General features: G+C 32.1%; 1 protein-coding gene across 1 annotated transcript in view; it reads right to left on the bottom strand.

The window, feature by feature from the left end:
* Positions 1–23673, bottom strand: part of SEMA3A (semaphorin 3A) — a 288184-nt gene that overhangs the window by 177769 nt on the left and 86742 nt on the right. The window contains exon 3 of the mRNA XM_023504732.2: positions 21487–21549. Coding sequence (XP_023360500.1) covers positions 21487–21549 — 63 coding nt within the window. The remainder of the gene's footprint in view (positions 1–21486; positions 21550–23673) is intronic.

Below are 23673 nucleotides of genomic sequence, written 5' to 3'. Positions count from 1 at the left end.
AAAAACAACTTCATAGCCACAAAATCCTGGGTTCAAGTTCTGCATCTAATATATACTTGTCACATTACCCTAAATCATTTAACCAAGGTTCTAGACAGCAGAAAAGGCTCCAACCTGCAATAGTAGAAACAGATTCCTCAGCTCAGAGTTCCAATGAAAACACTGGCCCAGTTCTTATCTCATTTCCTCATGTTAACAACAACAATCAAAAAAATCACTTCCTATATACAAATTTCTATGCTATGCATTCCTTCTGTGTGTAGATGTTGGAGTGGAAGATGTACAAACAATACCTTGTAAGTCACACAATCTAGTGATTGTGGATTTAATACCGCACATAGTTTACACAGTACATGCTACTATCAAAATAGGCTGCATTTTGTTGATTTAATAAATCTTAATATGAAATACAATGGAACTATCAATTTTAAAAAAGGAAGGGCTTTCATTTACTTTATTTTTAGACTAATCTGAAATGTACCTAATTTCATAGCAAAAGTAAAAATTAAATAAATTAGACCAAATTCGTTTGAAGCCCCCAATTTTCTAGTTCATTTGCAACCCTGGGGCAAAATAAAGAAATTGGGAAATGGAGGGATTAGATTCTGATATATATTTGACAGGTGGCATAAATTTTACCACTATACTTAAGAAGTTGAAATAAGTATTCATGGTTACAGTTATGAAATTTTTAGTTGATTCCTCCCCCTCATTTATAACAACAATGTTAAGGGTTTGTGGATTATTTTAGTATTCTGTTGTTATGGGTTACACCTTTACCATTTTTCAGGGCCTCAATTTGCCCTCTTTAAAATGTATTTCTACCTATTCACATTCCCAAGAGTTCTGAGGGGCTTTTAATTATTATCTGGAAAAACCTTATATTTTCTGCAAATGAAGAGATGCCCCCATACACACACAGAGAGAAAGAGAAAGTATGATAATTTTTATGACTTTCTATCATATCTTCTATAGGTGAACTACTATAAAAAGATGTCTAGACACTCCTGAGACTTGTGGGGGATAGGGGAAATAGCATCTACACTCACCTTTAGCTGTGAAACTTGGCAAACAATCCTAATGTGGATGCTGATGATTGAATGTATCAGTTCTACATTGCAGCTAAACCCACCCTATTGGCCCATAGCCTGGAATGAGTTAGTTTATCACTCAACTGTGCTCTCCTAGCTGGCAGTAGGTTGTGTTTTTTGCCATGCCCCAAGGCTAACTGGATATTGCTTTAAATGTGAAGGACCATGCAATTAGAACAGAGAGAAAGAGGGAAAAAATGAGCTCCAAGTATAAGATACTTGAAGGGAAACAAAAGAATTAAATGAAAATTTCTATATGGGCTTAAAATAGCAGATAGGAGAATGCATCAACAGCCACTCCAGGAGGAGGAAAGGAATTAAATTAACTGCTTCTATAAAAGAGCCAGGATTTTAAAAGAACTATTGTTGGTATTCTTTTTTTTTTTTTTTGGTGTGTGTGTGTGTGGGGGGGATGCGGTTAAGCTAGATTTTACATAAATGGTTTTCAGTCCTGTCATTCATTTGATTTAGAGAAAAAAAATCCCATGTTAATGCTGCCAAGGTTTTGTTAGTTCCTAAACAGGATATTCAGTTTTGTTTGGAATCAGCTTGAATATTTCCTAAGGAGAAGAGAGTGAGTGTGGCATAGGAAGGAAATACATTTCACACATTTCTGCTCCAAGGAGGCAGAAGAAAAGATTTTGTGACCTTTGCTTGAACTAAGGCATTTCTGAAAACTTTAAACTGTTATGTACTTTTTGGCACCACATCGTGCTTTGACTCACCACCAGAAGGTTTTTACAGGGTGAAGGAAGAGAACAATCAAATCAGATTGAAAACATCCCCCCCCCCAACCTTTATCCTTTTTCTGTTATATGTGGTCAAGGTTATCAACATGATTTGGTTTGCTTAGAGCTAATCAAACATATCTGCTCCTGTGATGATGTATGAAGTATCTTCTAATACAAATATATAACAAATATTTAACCAAGCCCTGAAAAACTGCCCTCAAGAGATTAACTGCAATAAATTAGCCTAAACAAAGTCTATGCCTGATAATCAATGTATCATCTTTATTGACAAAATATTTACATTTATTTGTAAGAGTTTTCAGTGTTTGTAGATCAAATAGGTAGAGGAAATATGGAGAAAATGATTAGCCTCCAAAAATTAGGGGAAAAAACCATACCGAAAATCCCTTAAGAGTCAAATGCACAATGATTCAAAAACAAATATTGCAGCTATGTAATACTGATTAGATTGTGTTAGTCAGACTTTTCCTGGACAGTTCCTAAAATAAAGTCCATCCATCTGTCAAAACAACTGATCCATGTATGAAAGTTAAAACAGTTGAGGTGTTTTTAATAAGTTTCCACTAACTGCACCCACAATAAAAGCATAGGATTTACAAACAGGTTCATCAGCTATTGAGAAAATCCCTTTATGTTTTAAGTAAGAAATCAGAGGACTTCCCTTTTCATATGACTGATGTAGTAAAATCTTTTCCCTTTTCCAAATGACTTATATGGTATTAAAATATATTACAATACAAATAAGCTCAAAATGAATGGACAGAATTGAGCATTGCCTCAGGTCAGTGAGCATTCATTTAGAATAAAAAGAGATTTGTCTCCATTCCTTCTGTGAGTTAGATGGAACAATTTTAAGGTATCATCTAACAGCTGGGAAAGCAAAGGAAACATTTTCCTATCATGCTGGGTGGATATATTTATGTATGAAATTCCATTAATAAACTTAATTTCTGAAGTTAATCTGTTGACGTTCTTTTCCTCTGGTCAATTTATTTGGCAAGCTAGTGGAATCTGAGGATCCTAGTGCCAGAGCAATAATCCTGGAGATTGTTGCTGTCACTCACTTTATCCTTTACTCTATTTAAGATGTCTCACATTTATCTAACAGGGCTCTCTCTCTCTCTCTCTCTCTCTCTCTCTCTCTCTCTCTCTCTCTCTCTCTCTCTCTCTCATATACACATACACACACACACACACACACACACACACACATCTCTCTGTCTCTGTCTCTGTTTCTCTCCCTATCTCTCTTTTTTAACCATTATGTTATTCTAACTGTTATCATTCCTCAAAAAAAGGTCAGAGTCACTTTTGAGATGCTACAGATTTCAGTCATGTATGGCAAAACTGATATGTGATATGAACATTACTATTGTAAATTTAGTTGGTCAATTTTGAATATATATTATTCAAATAATGTTGAGTTTGAGAACTGGATTTTTGTTTCCTTTGAGTTTATAAAATATAAGTAAACTATACCATCCATTAAAATATACCTTTGCATGTTTTACAATCTATCTTGGATTGCTTTATTGCTTACCACAATCACTGATCATATAATAAAATCAATGTAGTTTTCTACTTTATTATCATCATTCCTATGTTTTGTAGAAATATAAAACTATATGATTAAACTGATGATTATATTCATACTTGTTTTAAATCACAAAGTTTAAAAATCAATCTCTATTGGTACCTTTTAAATTATGTAGTATAAGTACTGAAGGCCATATCTACACAAGATTGTAAGGTCAACTGTTCTAACTGCTCATTCAATTAAATGACATGTTGGACTGAATGTCATTCTCTCACTGAACTGTTTTATTGTTTTACTGAACTGGGTGACTAGACTAATTGTTTTGAAATCATGTTTTCACAGTCAAAGATTGCATAAATATTTTTCTTTAGATTTACAACATTCAAACTTCACCAAGAGAAAAAATACACTTTGGCAAGATAGGCATGACAGATGATGCTACAACACTGGTGATAACCACCAAATTAGATTTCCTTCAGCTGTTAAAAGGGTCCTGGGAAGTTTCAGGATGAAGTTGCTGATGGACTAGAAAAGCTGATAAGGACCATCAGCAGCCTAACACATCTTTTTAACTCTAACTATCATTCAAATTCAATGTTCACTGCTTCTGAACCATCTATGACCCATTCAGTAATTTTCCATAATATTTTTAAAAGATATGGCTTTAAAGGGTTTGTTTTGGGTATATTAGTAAATTGACTAGACCTTCTAGGGAAACTATAGGAAAAACATGAAAATGAATATATACAATGTGAAACTATGAATGGATAGCAATCTATACCAATAGAAGCAGTATCCATTGAAATGAGATCTATGGAAACATGGTTTTCTCACTCTAATTTGTAAATAGCTAATTGAAAAACAAACAGAGATACTGATTTATATAAGATGTTACAAAACATTACTATACCTTAATGTAAAACCAACAGAAGTTAGCTATTAACTATTCAAAGACATATTTTCTTATAGAATATTATATGGCTTTCAATTGTTAGAGGTTTTTTTGTGACATTGTCATTAACAAGAGGACCTCAGAAAAGGACTAAGATGAGTATCAGCAATAAGTTTAACCCTAAAACTTATTCTTTCTTCTTAAAACCTTTAAATATATGAAAATTGAAATGAAAAGACAAAGTAATATAATGAAAATGATATTAGATACACATTCAAAAGAGCAAGGATTAAAGTCTATATACTGACTTAGCAAAGTGACTAGCACATATTAGGTGCTTAATAAATATTTATGATTGAATAATTGATTATTATTTTATAATCTTGAGTAAGACCTTTCTCTGGGACTTGATTTCTGCATCTACAAATTGAGGGAGTTGGCCTATAATACATGATGTCAAAGGTTCATTCCAATCCTAAATTCTATGTATATAAATGATCACATGGAATCTCAAAGAACAGATAAGATACATTTATAGATGAGCCAAAAATTAAAAAATCAAATTTCAGGGAATAGCTTTATTCTTTAAAAACAAACAAACACAAATAGCCCTTCCCTTATTTCTATCTGATGCAGAGAAACAGACAAAATTCTTTGGTCAGAGCACTAAGAGATATACCATTATAAAAAGGCTTATAAAATGTCTCACATTTTCTAGAAACAAAGTTGAATGAAAACTTTTGAATCACTTTGATTCTAAAACTAGACTTCTTTACTCAGGTGACTCAGAACATTTAAGGCAAAAAGAAGATCCTTAGAGATCCTCAATCTAAAATCCTCTACTGCAAATAACTTCACAATTTCTGAAAAGTCATTTTGAGGTTGCTTTTTTAAAGTGTTTTTTTGGAGCTGGAAAGATGCCTTCAAATCTAATTTTAATACCCTTCCTTCCCCTCCTATTTATTAATTCATCTCTGTTTTGTTCTGAATTCAACACATAATTTACTTCAAGACAGCTTAAATACTAATCATTTCCTCAATGTTAATACAAAGATATAGTGCATGAACAAACCAAACTACTAGTAATCCAAGACCTATGACCAAGAGAACAGGGAAGGACTTCAAGGAAAGTGTTGCCAAGGACAGAGCTATCGCTAACTTTAACATAAAGTCTTCCTAACCTAGGGCTCTAATGTTTTCTCTGTCTAATACCTCAAGCAATCTGCTGTATAGCCTGATATACAAAATACTAAGGAATATGGCTCTTTCAGGGAACCATACTACAATACTATTAAAAATAGGTTTCATCTGGTTTTCTTGTTGTACTTAACAGTGTAAAAGTATACTTGAAACAACATGTTAAGTAGGTGGATTTGATGAGATAATGATTCTCTAGTTTACATATATACTTAGTACATATAATGTAATGGTTGTCTAGTTTACACATACTCAGTATACTGTAATGATGTAATTGTAATAGGGTATTTAAACTGGGGACAAAGACTGAGGGGGAGATTGGTTGAGACTGGCAGACTGGCAGACTGCTAGAGGAGACTGGGGACAGTCAGTCAGACTGTGAATCAGACTACTGGAGGAGACTGTGGGTCAGACTTCTGGAGCAGACTAAGAGACACTATGAAGGACACAAACTGTGTAAGAGACAAGTGAAGACTTTGGACTCTATTCTTGTCCATTCTGGTGGTGTCTATCTTGATGAGACCAAGGCCCTTCTAGAAGACCTCCAGAAAGCTAACTTGGACATTACATAACAGTTAACAAATCAATAAGCTCTGTAGCCACAAAATAAAGGGTTTTTTGTTTGTTTTTATGAATTTATGAATGCCAAACTATGAATTATCCTTAAAGAATATTTTCCTTCCTTTTTAAAAAAAATTTCTCTTTTTTATTAATTTCTTTATTTTGATGGTTATACATGTACATTATTTTTAAAAAAATATATATTTCTTCATGAATCATGTTGGGAGAGAAAAATTGGAACAAAAGAATAAAAACCTCCAACCCCTCCCCTCCACCCAAAAATGAACTAAAAGACTTCTTCTTAACTTGGAGTCTCATCCTTTTTATTTTTTTATTTTATTTTATTTTATTTTTATTTTACCTTTGGCAATGACAGAGATTAAAAACATTAAATACTCTTCCCCACCCCCCAGTTATTCCACAGTCAAAAGCACATGTTAATGCACCTGGGCACAGTAGAAATCACTCTCTTTTTAATGAAGTGCCCCTTCTATTCTAATTTCTATTAACAGTCACCAAAGCCAAAAATATTCCAGGAATAGCTGAGCCCAAAGTGAAAGTAAATCTACCAAGTGTTGAAAGGACCCAGCAGACTGCTAAGATATAGGATATAGTTGCTAAGTAACTTAAGGACAATAAACAAATATATAAAGATGTACTATGAAGTTATTTTTTCATTATTTTAAAATAGAAAACTAATTTTTAAAAATCCCCCACCAAATTAAAGCTTTATCAATGGAAAACTGGTATGTTTATAAGCATTCAAATGGAAGGTGCCAAGAATCCCACTCTTTTCTTCCTTTTCTCCATTTACCTCTCTCTCTTTCAATACTCTAATCAAAATCCAGTTCTCTCGTGTGGAATAGAAATATGCTGAACATAGTTAACATGATGTGGTTATGAAGAGAAGGTCTTAACAGAAACAAAAGGAAGCATTAGGTAAATGTGCTCCAATTCTCGAGTCAAGAAATAAAAAATGAAAAGTTTAATTCTCTAGGCATACATTTATTACATCTTGTTCATAGGAGCACCTATATGTAGGTATGTATAATATGTATATTATATGTATACTGTATGTATAATAATTCTATTATAACCTTAGAAATTATTATTCTGGATAGAATTAAAATTTGGAGCCAATAATTTTGTCATTTGGTCTTCCTTTGATGACTAAAAATGTAGATTCTTAACTATAGATGTTTTCATTTAAAAAGATGTCAAAGGAAGCACAAATGTTTTTGAAAAAGAATAAATGCAGAATCATAAGAAACATGACAAGTAACATCACTGATTTTTGGAAATAGACTGCCTTATCTGAAACTTACTCAGCTTGCACAAAGGCATCTGTTTACTGCCAAGGTGCTTAGACTAAGCACCAAAGTCTGAATTGCTTGTTTATGGATTTTCCAAGTAAAAGTAATACAGTTTGTTTAAATGGATAGAGAATGCTAGCCAGAAATGGATTAGATCAAATGGTTGGAGATGATATCATAACTTTATGAGGTTCTTTATGAGTCCAATTGTGAAGCCTCCTTTTGGGTTCTTGATGACTAAGTTCTTATAGTGTCAATGAAGGGTCCAATATGATGCCAGTGAATCATATCATCTCAGTTCATTATGTATGAAAGAAAAGATGTTTCTAAGCTAGTTATGGAGTGGCCCATAACCTGAGGATTGACAATTAAATGTTGAATTCTTTAGCCATTGTCACCCATGAGATGTCATGCATATATTCTTTAAACTAATTCCCACACTTAAGCTAGAGTCAGGATTTATCCAAGTTGGCTGTGAAAGTGGCAGAACCTTTGAATCAATATTCATATAAAATTGTGGAGATGAGCCAGTGAGTTACTAATTAATTGAAGGGACATTATCACTAAAATATAATTTATGTATGGACACAGATTCTTTTACATGCAATATGAACTGTGAGAGAATATCTTAAAAATAGTTTGGAATACAATTTATTTTTCAATCTTAAATCAATATTATTTATACACCCTATCATTGTGATATTATTTTGAAATATAGGACATGACAATTCAGCCTTTCAGAATCATATTTGGATCTTTTTTTAAAAAAAATACATAAATATTATATCTTATTGTGTATATCAGTGTTAGTATTTGAGGGTCTATAATACTTTCAAAGCAATGAAAAAGAAACCTTTAAGAGTGTTCCATTCTGATTTTTAAAATAAGGGAATGGTGATTTCCAGCCTTTTTGTATGGGGCCCCAAATTCATAGAGAGTGATTGAATCAATAGGAGGCAACAGGGTCAGCCCAGGATGAGGCCGGGTGTCAGCAGTGGCAAAGGCTAAACCTCAGGAAGTAGCTAGAGTTCAGAAATAGGGTTAATACTTGGCACTCTCTACTTTGCATCTTCTTAATCTTCAAAATGTGCCCTTGGTTTTGAACTCTGACCAGTAACCAACTCACTCTATTGCTTGCAGTGTCTGATAGTCACTCTGATAGCCTGCCCATTAGCTAGTCTTTACTTAGGATTTATGATAAGTTATTTAGTCTCTTCTCCCCTAGAAGACTTTTCTTAATTACCAAAAACTACATGGCCAGAGGAGATAGAAGTGTACCAATCTTAAAAGTGTAGTATAGAATTAGAACATTTAAATGCATTTAAAATAATGTTCTGGGAGTTTCATTTTTCTTCACTTAGGCTGGTAGTGGTAAGGCAGGATTATTGATACTTTGTTGCTATAGTCCAAAAAACACCTGAAGCTTGGTAGTTTATAACCAAAAGTCTAAAGCTTTTAAATGGTATATTTTGGCTAGAGATAAAATGTACCCATGGAAAATATGCATGAAATTGTAGTTTGTAACAATTATGAAACTAAGTTGTTGCTAAAAACACACTCTTTAAAGTATCAATAGCTGCAAAAAAATATTGAAAAGCCCAGTGCAAATTAAAGCTGTATATGTATGTTAGTATGAAATTGTTACTAAATACAAAGTTAGACAGTGTTGGGCCAAATTCTCTTCCCTGAGGAACTGTGCAAATTATAATTGAGATAGTGCCTACACATACACACTTGAAGACACACACACACACACACACACACAATATCTATATTTAGATTGAACCACATAAAAATTTCTGTCATGTAAACTGATCTAAAAAATGTGTCATTTTAATTTAAAATTTTTTTTCTTTTATAACACTGAATACTAATAAAGAAAAAATTCATTGTACCCCTCCACCATGAAAAATTAAATACTATTTAATTACTTTAATTCACAGTATTTAATATCTTATGATGGATTTTTGACTATGCAGTCTTAGCAAAAAATCAAAGTAAAACAAAATAGTAAACCCTTCTCCTTTCCCCCAAGATTTATAGTTCTTAGTCTTTTGGTTAAACTAACATGTTTAATCAAAATACATGATTTAAGGGATTTCCTGAAGGCACAAACACAAATATTTCATTTTCTCATTTTCCCATGGCACAACAAATTGAGATATAATTTTCAGTCTTATAAAGTCAGATATTTAATCATGCTTATTCATTATGAAAAGGTAACATCAACAGACATAAAAAAGCATTCACTTCTTTTAAATATGTTGAACAATAGGCCTTCTGATGTCATTTAATCACTACTAGTAAAGAAACATCTTTGTTAGGATAAAGAATTTCTTTATAGTAATTTGCTTGAATAAGTTATTTGTACTGGGAAACCTGTATGCAAATTCTTCAAGTGAAAGCAATTCTCAGTGCTAGTTTGTAAACTGAGTATCAGATACCTGATCTGTTTCAGTTACACTAGGAGGCAACCTACTTCCGAATGCTGGAGTTAAATTGCAATCCCTGTGCTCAGTTATGCATTTACTTTGTCATATGAAATAAATTGCTTTCACATTTTGCCTTCATATACTTCCATATTTTCCCCAAGCAAAAACCTTAAATACAATGAGAGGAAAGGAAGTAAACTAAATTTCTCTGGTCCAATTCTATGATTCTTCCTAAGGCAAGACTTCCATTGACTTTAATCAGTGACAATACTTGTATTTCTAGAGTGTTATCAAATGCTGGTAAAAGACATGAAATCAAGAAGCTGTGCAAAATAATATTTAGTCTTCTATTTGTGAGATCACATGTTAAATCTAGTATGCTCCATGAAAAGATGACAATTTCAAACAAGAGATGAAAAGGGTTTATATAATTCAGAAAAGTTTTAATTCTTGAGACAATCAGAATAGTGTGGCACAGTGATTCTCAAAATGTGGCCCCAGGCCACTAAGGACTCCAAAACATTTGGAGGCCCACAAGATCAAAAACATTTTCACAATAATATTAAAATGTTTTAATTTTTAATATAAATATCAGGAGATATAAGCAAACAAATGCTCTTGGGGTAAGGAATTGAATTGTTTTCAAGAATATTGGAATCCCAACCCTCCCAAAATATTTTAAAAACACACTAATATAGGGACTGGCAATTCAGTTTCAAACCTGAAATAACTGGATTCAAGTTCTGCATGTCTCATATATTGGAGATAGAATGCTAGACAAGCTATTTAGCTCAGAATTCTAGGCAATTCTCTAAGAAAGGAAGTTAAAGAGAAGGTGTTGGCCCATGTTGGTAGAGACATTTCATCTGGGAGTTCCTTGTATCAATGAAATCAAAGCTTGATCCCATTCCATAGTCAGAAAAAAAATACCAACATGTGATTACCTCTCAAAATTTCACATTTGGAAATAAATTATTTGACTTTTATGTTAATTCTGAGACGAATTAAACTTCTAGCCTAACAATATAAATGTATATATGCATCTTCAAATGTGCAATTCTGCTGCTTTGGTGAATTCTGCTGCTAAGCATTCAATGAAAATAATTATGGGTTTAGGGGGTGAAGTACTAGATTAGTATAACATTGAGAAGAAACAATTGCTGAAATGGGAAGAAAGAAGTCAAACTATTCTTCATTATTAAGAAAAGACCTAAAAGTTTAGGTTCTCATTAAAATATATCTGATCATAGAGATATTTTGAAAATATAGTTCATACTATTGCAATTTTGATTTTAACCACATTCAAAATATTACAAGTATAGTCATATAAATGGCATTTTATACCATTGAAGCTTATCTCACAAAAGGAATGGTTTCTCAGAGAAATAAAAGATGAGAATTCAGATTCATTCACTGAAAACAGATTTTTCTACTATTTTAGCATATGTCCATCTTTCATTTGTTAGTCAATCAACAAGCATTTATTAAGCATATGCTATGTGACAGGCACTAAACAGGAATAATAAAGTTAATCTACATATAATAATTTTAGGAATATCAAAGATCATAAGCACTGGGCAAATACCAAGTACCAGAGTTAAGCTTAATTATAAATGGGGATTTCTAACATCAGGCTACTGGAATTACATACAGAATCCCACCAACTAAACTATGTGATTGTATTTACAATTTATTAGTTGTCAAATCACTAAAGTCTTGAGTTAAAACAGACCTAATGGATAATTTATCTTAAAAAATCATAAAGTAGTGATTATATAGACAACTTGGTATCTATTGACTTATTTTTAAATATATATTTGTGTTGATTACATTTAAATATAATTATTTGTCATTTTGTTGAATTGATTAACTTTGTAATCAAATACATTTTATTTTATGCACTCAAAAGCCTTATTCTCAGAAGACTTTACCAGTGTGTTAAAAATATGATATACACACAAAAAGAGGAGGAAATCTGTTTATGCTTTAATACTTCTAAAAATCAATCAATCAATTAAAATTTGAGAATTTTAATTATTTTGCTAAACTTTTCATATTGCTCCGAATAAGTTTCGATGTAACTACTACTGGCTTTCCAAGTTCCTTCTGGAATTACTAAAATAAATTTATTAATTTTAATAGGTAAGAACAGTTCAAGCATTTTAAGATTACCAGAAGGCTCTCCCTATTTATCCCTATTTTTTTTTCTTTTATGTTAAATATTACCAGTTTCTTCAAACATTCTTTAGATGTTAAGCTTTAAATTCTGATCACAATCTTGCTTATACTCCTTTGCAAAAGAAAAAGTATCTTAGTCTTTTCCTTAAAATTCTGTTCCAAAGCTCAACACAATATACCAGGCAAAATCTAACTAGCATAAAATAGAGTGACTTGATGGCACTATTAGCATTTTCAGGGATCCCTTCTCTGGATAGTATCAAACCCAGGGGCTTGAATGCTTCACTAACATATAAGAGAGATAGGGCTTCTTTTATTCCCAGATGACTTGAAGAACAACCCCCAAAACTGCAGTACTTTATTCCACCAAGCCCTATGCATAAGTAGAAAAAGACCACTTTCCCTATGGTATCTACTCATCAATTTTTTTTAAGGAATTTTCTTTTCTTTTCTTTTCTCTTTTCTTTTTTTTCCCCCTTTCCTATTTCCTTTCCTCCTCCCTTTCCTCTTCCCATTTTCCACATCTGTAAAATGAACTGGAGAAGGAAGTGGGAAACCTCATCATATCTCTGCCAAGAAAATTCCAAATTGGGTCAAACATAACTGAAAAAAAACAAACAATTGAACAACAATAATATAAATATGCATTTTTATTATTTGTAGTTCCAGCATACCTATACTTTTCAGCTTTCAAATAATCACCTGAACATGTATGCACATAGTTCTTTACCTATAATGAAAAGAAGGAATACACTTGGGGAATTTTCAGAATCTTTCTTGAAAATAGTATGGCTGTCATTTATTTTGCTGTGTTTACCAAGATTTTTTTTTTAACCACACATGATTTCAATAGTCAGGGAACTACTCTTAGTGAGCAATTTTCTTTTCTGGGCCTTCTCAGCAATTTAAAATCTTAGATGTTTTCTTGTAGCATTGAAAAATTAAATCAATTGTCAAAGGTCACAGATAACATGTGTTAAAAATTGGGATATGAACTCAGGTTTTTATTCCTGACTGTGAGACCCTCATCCAGACAAGTGGTAACACTCAAATAGAAACAGGACCTCTAATCTGTATAGTATCTTGTGGGTCACATTCTAAGTCTTAAAATATGTTATCTATTTTATTTTATTTTTGTTTATTTTGTTAAATATTCTTCTAACTGCACTTAAGTTCCTACCCTATTCCATGCTGATTATTATGCATTCAAGTTATAATACTTTAAAATATCTTAGTTTCAATTAAAACAAACAAACAAACAAAAACCTATGAGTATATTCAGAAAGCTTCCATGACTAATGTGAAAAAGTTTGGCTTGATTGGGCTATGTTTTCAGCAGCCTCATAGCTAAAGCAAATTAGCCTCTCCCTTCCCTCCTTTTTTTTTTCCCCCTTAAGGAGAAATCTTTTGGTTCATAGTTAAAGTTACCTCTAGGACAGGGTGAAGGTCATGCCTTCAGAACAGCTGTTACACTGCACCTAGGCTATAAGTAGAAACCTTCAGGATTCCATATTGACAGCCCCTTGAGATCAATAATTAGAGATGTTAAAAATGAGAATTGTTATATAAGATATGGAAATATATCCTGGCAAGTTCTGGAAAGCACAGATACAAAATAATATCAAATATCTGAGCAGTGGAACAAACTGAGCTAATCGTTAAATCAAATATGTTCAAAATTTGACTTTAGTGCCTGTTACAAAATCCAGATCCTGTGGTAAATGCATGCATGGCTTGGTACATAGTATAGTTGGATCAAATCAACTATTCATTTTCTTTCTTTCTTTCATTTTTTTTTAATTTGAGAATGAGCAAATTCAGTCATGTGGGGGAGGGGTATGGCCTTTTACTTTTATGGTATGCTTTGCTTGAAATGTACAGATAAATAAATGCATTAGCACTTTATTTCAATTTCCTTTCATAGACAGGATCAAGACATTTCAGGAGCAATGCTTTCTCCTGGAAATGGAGCAAAGTGTTCCACAGCAATTCTTTTATTATTCATAAGAATGACAGGAAGATTGACTTTGAAAATCAGAATCAGCCAGAAATCTTCCCCAAATGGATTAGCACTATTGTTCTGTCCTCTTTGGCCAAAAGAAGCTGGATAAAAGGCAAGCCTTCTGCTAAAATGTAATGTTGCCCAGCAGGCTAGAGGCCATGGAGGGTCTAACTCCCCATGATCTACTTTCCTTCTGAGCAATAATTCAATAGAAAGTTCTACCCTGTGTGTTGGCAGGTAGATTTGACATAAAGATTGAGATCGCACAAAGTGAGGGGTAGTTCAGATGCCATCCTTCAAATGAATTTGAAGTATTTGATTCTGCTTTAACTGAAACCTTTTCAAAAAATAAGTATTAATAATAATAGCTATAATAAGTATTATTGCTATGTCAAATTTAGAATATCAGTATGTATTATTTTCTTTTAGTTTAGCTCCATGAAACCTGTACTGATTTTCAAAAAGTTCCCTTGACAAATATGGCTAAGCAGTCTGTTTTTTCAATCATTTAATCCTTCACACGTTATATCTGAAAATTACTTCACACTTTTGAAGGCATTTTCACACACATTATCCCACTTAATCCTCACAAAAATCTTGTGAAATAAGCAGTTCTTTTTATCCCAAAATTATAGAAGGGCAGCTGAAGCCCAAAGAGAATAATGATCTGTCTGAAATTCCTGCTTTCACTTGTGTTTCCAGAACTAGAACCCAAGTTCTAATTAGAAGTCTAATGTGCTTTTCACTATAGTAAATGTCTTCCCGAAGGTATCAAGATATATATTTTAAATTTGTATGTCAAAATAGTTCTCCCTTTTTATTCTAAATTAGGGTATTTATGTGGACCAGTGACTTGAAAAGTGGAATGTATCAGAAAAAAAAAAGAGTTCTAATCCAATCAATGAAATTTACCATCTCTACTGTAACCCATTTTTCTCATCTGCAAACTAAGGGAGTTGGATGAGATAGGCTCAGACTTCAGATCAATGATCCAATAATCACAAGTCTAATATATTTACTTTGAAATCATGATAAAACAAGATCAGACCATTTAACTTGGTAATTAAAAAGTATTTATTAAGCCATAATAGTTGCCTAGAAGGCAGTTTGTAAAGTTGATATTTTACAAATATTTTGTTCTGTAATCTCACATGGGGAATTTGCCTGTTGATTTGCTCATGTGCAGACTCTGTCAAAATCACCATCAATCAATCAATCAATATCAGATCCTTAGGACTTTTCTCTGCCCAACATCAGAAGCCAGGTATTTTTTTTTTTTTTTTCACTTCACCAAACAGATCGAAAGTAAGGAAAAGAAAAAGAGAGTAAGAATTTATATAGTGCCTACTTTATAACAGGTACAGTCCTGAGTTCTTTTTACAAATATTATCTCATTTGATCCTCACAACAGAACTTTGTGGTAGATGTAATCTTCATTTTTTCATTTGAGGAAACTGAAATAAATCACAGTTAAGTGACTTGCCCAAGATCATCCACTTAGTATCTCAGGCCTCATTTGAAGTCAAGACCATATGAATGCAGGTCCAGTGCTTTTGCATTGGACTAACTTCTAATTACTATGTACTAGCCTCTAACTGCTATGTACAAAGCATTGCTGTAGATACTGGGGCATAGCAATAAAAAACAGCAGTGATATAAGAAAATCCTCAATGAAAAAAACTTCCTCTACCCAAGAAGGTCAACAATTTCTCTTTTAGAGAAATATCTAAAGTAGTGAGAAGTAAAATTCAGGTTTACACAACTATTATATGTTAGAGGAAGAATTGGAAACCCAGATCCTCTTGCCTTTGTAATAGATAATCTATATTCTTCAAGATCTAATATGGAAATAACCAAGTAGATAACTTACAAAGCTATTACCATCTCAGAAAAGAGGGAGGAGAGGATTAAAGGAAGAGGGAAATAAAATTTAGAACTCAAAGCTTTGAAAAAGCCAGATATTAAAAAAATGTTTTAACATATAATTGGGAGAAATACGTTAAATTATTGATGAAAAATAAACAATAAAGACATAAAAAAGGAAAATAATGAGCCCATATCTAGCTTTTTCGACAAATCACTATTATTAAATATCTTTGAGCACATATTATGTGAAATCATGCTTTATCATTACTAATATTTGAATTAATCTCCTATGTCAATTTATTTATAATAAAATTTGCTATTCAAATAACAAAATATCTCAATCATAAAGACAGGCAGCACTGGGAGCATCCCTCACTCTACTTGATTCACTCATCAGTCAGTTCTTGGATAGGGAATTCTGGCTTGTAAGAGATGAACTGTCCTCAAATTCTCCAAGATTAAGTATTGAACATTCCCTTTTCCCTTAATTCAACTGAGGAAAATAAAGTAAGTTGGATTTTCTGAAGGCATTTTTCTAGATAAGGGGAAAAGTATAGTAAAACAAGCTGTAGAATATGAAAACAGAATTGATGAGTTACAGAGACTAGAAATATTCTTTCAAGATGTCTATAATTTAGATATATATTTTCTGGCATGACTTCTGAAAAGGCAACTCCCAGTCCCCCCATACAGAGACAGATAGACAGACAGACAGACAGACACACACACACACACACCTGATTTCAATCTTCTTTCACTTTTTCTCAGTCCAATTTTGTTCAGGCCAGAGTCCTAGAGTTATTAATCTTTGGTACAGGTTGATTTTCCACTTATTTGAAGCTTAGTTTCTTAAGTCCCTGTTCAAACTCAGTCTAGGAGTAATTTAGACTGGACTTTGTGGGACTTAACATGAAACTCTGCCTCCCTCCCTCAAAAAGATTCTCCTTTTAGAGTTTAGAATAGATTTATTTTCTTTTCTAGCTTCCAGTTTGGTTCCCTATCTCAGATCTTAGAACAAGTTCCTGTTTTTGGTATTTAAAATTCTTATTAGATGAAGGAAAGTAAAACACCATCCAGGATAGAGTTAGAGATTTACAATCCAGTAAACCAACTCCTATTATTTCCTTATATTTTGAAGTTGATGACTCATTAGCTCCTTCATAAGATAACAGATTTAAATGCTAAAGGGACTCTCCAGTCTACCTTCTCATATTACAGATAAAGTAATTGAGGCTGAAATCAGAAAAATGACCAGATGAGGATCATATCCATGGTCTGAGGATTTATTCAAATTCAAGTTTTCCAGATTCCAAGTCCAGGGGTATGTCCACTATATCACCTACTTAACCACTCAACTCACAATTTTATAAACATTTTAATTACAGATATCTTATACATAATAAAATAAATAATGATAGCTAGTATGTATGTTATACTTTAAGTTTTGCAAAGGGAATTGCATATATCATTTATTTTAACAACCCAAGGAGATAAGTACTATTATTATCCTCAATTTACAAGTGAAGAAACTGAGGCTTAAAGAATTTATGTGACTTGTTCATGGTCACACAGGTAGTAAAGTGTCTGTCTGCCTCACATGATCTTCAAGGCTATATGGGCTGCACCACAGAAATATTTCAGAGCCTCAGTGAAAGTGAGGCAAGGGATATTTTACCACAGCCTAATGAGCCTTAAATGGTAACTTCTCTAATATATAGTAATTTTGTTTGCAGTGATTTTTCCTCACAATGACCCAGTAAGAGTTACTCAGTCAAGAAATATTTATCAAGTACCTAGTATATGTGAGAACCTGAGTAATGCTGGGGATACAAGGAAATGCAAAAGACACCCCTAGTTCTTAATGAATTCACACTCTAATGAAAATAGAAGATATATTAATCTCACTTTACACATCAGGTAACTGACACTCTGAAATGGAATTTGAACCCAGAACATGCACCTATAATAATTGTTATTTCAACTACCCCATTCTACTTTTCCTAAAGCATGGTGGTAATGAAGGTTATGTTTGTCTATAGTTAGCCAGACATAAAGAAAATTTGCTATGAAGTCATGGAAACCATCCTAAACCTCAAACTAGATAACTTATAATATACAAATACAGAGACATGGGAATGACAAGGAATAATAACAGATGGTAGAAGAAGTTGACAATGGCTGGTGCACTTGACAACTATATATGTATGAACTTATTCATGAAATAAATTCATAAATATGATGTGACTAGATACTAATAAATCACATTTCCACAATAATCTCCTTATTTTATAGCCATACTTTATAGAATTACAAGGTTCACTCTACCTCTTTTTTTTTTTTTTTGAGAATAATATTCACAGTCATTAGAATTCAGGTGATAATAATACATAGAATTTATTTAGAGCTTTATGGTTTGTACAGTGTTTTACAGATATAACTTCATTTTATTCTTATAACAACACTGCAGAGCAAACATTACTACCCCTACTTAATAGATGATTAAACAGAGTTGCTAAGTATCTTGGAACAAATTTCAGGCATGATTTGCTTGTGGTTTCTGCTTAATATAAGTGATAGAAATGGGATTCAACTCAGTGATACTCCTAGTTCCAAGTACAATAGACATCACACAAGATCACAGGATTATATTGTATCAGGACTAGTATAGTTATACACACAAAATTCCACCATTAACCTAAAGTGTCAACATTTACATATCAAATATTCATTAAAGAACAGATTCAATAAAAGAGAAAAGAATAATGAAGAGAACATCACTAAAGTAAAAAAGAACTATCAGGGGACATAGAAAGTACATGGAGATAAAGGTTGAGGAGAAAGATTTACAGAAAATGAATATAAATATATCCTATGCTATTGTTTAAGCCTTATTGTTTGTCTTTGATACATGATAATCAAACATAGACTGGAAGTGAGATTAATTATACCTACAAAAGCTAAATAAATATAAGTTTGAATGGTTCCCTGAAAGATTAGGTCACATAATTCCCATAGTATTTCATGGTTCAATGCCTATGAATACTAATGAGTCAAATGTAATGAAACCTACTGAGATTTTATGTGTTTGACAGTCAAATGGGATCACAAATTTAGAACTGAGATTTGCCTTTCAAAGAGAAGTCATCTATTCCAAACTCTTCACTTGCAGCTAAGTTAAGGATCTGCTGGTGAATGTTTAACAAGCTGCTCTCCAGGGGGAAAAAGGCAATTCAACACACTTTTAACATTGCACATTTTCTTTTTTGCTTGCTTAAGTCTAGATAATCTAATCAACAAAACAATAAATCAAATTCTGATTTAAAGTCTGCTGATTCAAAAGTGTAAATACTCACATTGAAAATTTATGTGAGCATTTACAAACCATCAGTTTGAGAGCCAACTTGAGCCCCTGATATTAAGGTCATAGAGGGTAAGCTACTAGGTCAAAGTCAAAGAGTCAATATGTATTCAAAGCTGACAGTTGAGCCTAGAGCTCTTTACCTCAAACCCAGAGCTATTTCTTTTGTGAAAAATCATCTTATATATATTTGAAGGTAATGCTCTTTTTTCTGAAGCAAGACTGTTTTCAGTTTTTAGTTTGTGTCATTCAGCTTATAGAGTCATGACATAAATTTTCTTTTAATAAACACACACATTTTCTTCAAAGTTTCATATGGGAAGAATCAAAGCAGACCAGATTTTTAAGAATATTGAGACAAATGCCTTTAAATAAAGTCACATAGTCTTTTGATAATAGGCAAGAGGTAGGGTTCCTCCCAGCACAAAACATGCAACTCTATATTTGAACAGGTAGGTAGCACAATGGATAGACTGTCAGGCTCAGAGTTAAGAAAACTATCTTCTTGACTTCAAATCTGGCCTCAGACATTAGCTGGGTGACCCTCAGCACTTAACTCTATTGGCCCCTCTTTCCCCATGTATAAAAAAGTATGAGCTGGTGAAGGAAATGACTAAAGACTCCAATGTCTTTGCCAATAAAACTTCAAATGGGGTTACACAGAACCAAAAGATAACGTAACAACAATATTTGGAGTAGTTACTATTTGGGACATTGCAGAGTTGATAAAAACCATCATTTGCACATTCTCTGTCCATTCAAATACTAATGCATTTTATTTATACATATCCATATCCATGTGTGTGCATACACACATAATTTTGAGGCCAATATATGTACAAGCATGCATATGCTTATATGTGTATTTCCCCCTACCACCCCCCCAGGGTGATTTAATTGGTATGGAGAATTCCTATTATGAAAATCTCCATACAAATGCACATTTATTACTTATAGAATTATTTGGGGCCTTAATGTTAATTAACTTGCTCTTGATTACAAGTTTCTGAGACAGCATTTGACCCCCTGTCTTTTTTATTCCATAGCCAGACCTAATAACTACATTATACTCTATTTCATGTATATGTATATATATATATATATATATATGTTTATAGCTCTTTTACACATATACTGTCCATGGTTGTATTTTCCTCTATTAAAAAGGAAAAAATCTGAAGTTCATTCTCCAAGTGAAATCCATTCTTTTAAGTTTATCACCTAAATAAAATTAATATAGAGACAATGAAGCTGGTGTTTATCATTCAAAATAAAAAAATAATTAAAAATTTTAAAAATTAAAAAATTATCTAATCTAAAATATGCTAAGTATAGAATGATGCTTAATTCATTTTGTCAAACATATCAAAAATACTATTATTCTTTCTGTATGTGACTTTTATATACATGAATTATATACATCAATACAGATACAATAACATGAATATTCAGTATAATCAATTGTTTATTCAATACAATGCTTTTGTATCCTAAAGTGTCAAATAAAATTGAAATATTGAAGAATAGTCCATATGCATATATTAAGATTTATTTTACATATGCATCCATAGTTCTATTTATAAAAATGTTATCATTGATATTTCATATTTATAATATGTATGGAAAACTTTGTAAACTGATTTGTCAGCAGCTGTTTTAGCTAACATACAGATACACAGACACATACGGATATGTTTGTATATACATACATCTTCATAGTCATGCAACTTAAACATTCTCTGTGGCTAGACTATTCAAAATCAAAGAAAATTCAAGATCAAAGAAAATCAAAGAAAATTTCCAGAACTATAAATTACCTTTTAGGAGCATTACAAACACAGGTGTTCTTTAAGACAAAAGCCCTATCTATAACTCTATGTCTAATTTCCTGCATAGCAGATTCAGTTGTCATGATTCCTGTCAACCATGAAGACCAGTTGAGGTTAACTAGGTTGATTGGGTCTTCTGAGCTATTAACTAAAGATATTAAAAACAGTACTGTGAGACTATTCTACAAAGGTAGGATATAAGTATGTACTTTAGATATAAGTATGGGTATAACTATAACAAATGGCATTTTATAAATAAAATTTCTATTCTTTGTTTCCTTTATTTCTAATATGTAAATATTATACAGTTGTACCCTCTGATGATTTCTTATTGACAGTCCATATCCAAGCCCTTATAATTATCTTCACCACTTCCACAATTGAAAACAATTGAAACATTTGAAAGCTAAAAGTTATTATACCCAATTTTAAATTGCTTATTCAATTTCTAAAATAATTTTAAAAATTTGTTGCTTACCAAAATATCTTTTCCAGCCCACTTGCACTCGTCCCTTCGTGTATGAGAAACTGGCCAAGCAATCTAAAAGCAGAGAATAAAGATTACTTTTGGGCTGCTTACAAGGAAGTTTCATTTACGATCATAACTACAATTGCTCTAGACCAAGCTAGTGTAGCCAAGATCAGTACAGAATTAAAAGCAGACGTTCTGGATAGAATTATCCCTCTTTCTTAATGTTTTGAATTCCTATCAAGATATGTCCATTTAATTTAATTCAGATTTGTTAAAAATTGATTTTATTTTTTAGGAAAAGTGAACAATATGGATATATGAATGCACACAATCATTACTGCTACTCTTAATTTTGCAATTTCTTTCCCTTTCCCCAGAACTTCAGACATTATAATTGCTTATACTTCAATATATGAGAAATTTGATCACCCTGTTTTTTTATTTTATTCATAATTACCATTCAGTTAAAATTATGATTTGGCATGGTTTTGACTCCAGGCTGTTCTTTAGTCAAGTCACTTCATCACTATGAGCCTTGATTTCATTTCCTCTAGAATGAGGGTCCAGGACCAAACACTAAATCTGTTACCTCATCACTGAAATATCCAGTTCTTACTTTTGCTTCAAGATTCTGCAATATTTTTCATTATAGATAATCCCTTTACTAACATGAAGCATGACCTCTTCATAATTGGGCAGATATTCTTTAAGAATTTCTAAAGCCAAAAAACATCACATTGTAGTCAAATTCAAAATGAGTCCTCCAAGCACCTTATATTCAGTTTTGAAAACAGAAATTATAAGAATATCATCCTAATGTGCAATTTGTGATTTTAACATAATTTCAGAGTGGGAGAAATAAGTTGTGAATAAGGTGCTGAGAAACAAGGAGCTCTATCTGTGCTATAATTGTACTGTAGCCTTGACTATATTATTTGTTTTTTGATTTTCATCATTGTAGCTAGATATTCAAAGAATACCTACATAGTCACTACAAAGACAAAATAATGACTTAGCAAATTATCTCATGAAATCATAACTGTCCAAAAGTTGACCTGACAATTTGAAGACAGGTATAAATACATCAAATTGCAAAGCAATTTATACCAACATGTTGTTGAATGTTCTCATTCAACTTGTCATAAGACAAGTATAAAGAATTTCTTGTATAAGTTATTGAACCAGACCCATTTTTGCAATAATATAGGTTGCTATCAGGTAAGAAAAACTCCTTTTACTAATGTATGTCAGGACATTTTCTGTAATCTATAGCCCTAGAAAATTCTTGAGAACAATGAGAAGTGAAGTGACTTGCCTAGGATCAAATAACATATAGCAGAAGAAGGATTTGAGATTAGGGTTTCTTGGTTTCAAGAAGCCTTCATATTCTTCATAGACATGGCCTCTCATATCTAAAGTCAATTTACATAAAATAATTATTTATGATTCTAAATGAAGAAAAATGAAGATTTTAGAACATGATAGAGAAATATTTATATTAATTTTCTTACAAAGACACTTCTAGACTTAGTAAAATAAAATCTAGATTGATTATTACAAAGATTAAGTTTACATTGTTTATCCCAAAGTATAGCTTGCTAGACTGTTCTTTAGTTTATTCTAAAATCCTATCTTTGATTATATTTTGTTTTGCTTTTGAAATATTTTCAGTTGAATATTATAGTCATAACCCCAGCATTATGATCAGTTATAACAAAGCTTCATAAATTGTGGTTGTGCTTGTGATGGAGAGAATCATCTGCATCCAGAGAGAGGATTATGGGGACTAAGTGTGGATTATAGCATGGTATTTTAAACTTTTAGTTTTGCTTGTTGTTTGCTTGCTTGTTTTTTTTTTTCCCCCCTCTCATTTTTTCCCTCTTTGGTTTGATTTTTCTTTTGTAGCATGACAAAAATTGAAATACATTTAAAATAATTGCCCATGTTTAATCAATATTGAATTACTTGCTGTCTAGAGGAGAAGGGGTAAGAGGGGGATAGGAGGATGGAGGATGAATGTTGAAAACTATCTTTGCATGTATTTTTTTAAAAAAAAACGTTATAAAAATCAATTGTGGTCATGTAGCTAAATGCAGAGATTATGATTTATTATCAGTAAATGTTTGATTTGTATACCTATTTTATGTATCTATATTTGTATACCAACATATCCAGGGTAATGTAAAAATTTCT

The sequence above is a fragment of the Sarcophilus harrisii genome, chromosome 5 (assembly GCF_902635505.1).
Source record: "Sarcophilus harrisii chromosome 5, mSarHar1.11, whole genome shotgun sequence".
In the NCBI taxonomy this organism is placed as follows: domain Eukaryota; kingdom Metazoa; phylum Chordata; class Mammalia; order Dasyuromorphia; family Dasyuridae; genus Sarcophilus; species Sarcophilus harrisii.
The sequence above is the reverse complement of the archived record's forward strand: the minus strand, read 5'-3'. Positions and strand labels throughout refer to the sequence as shown.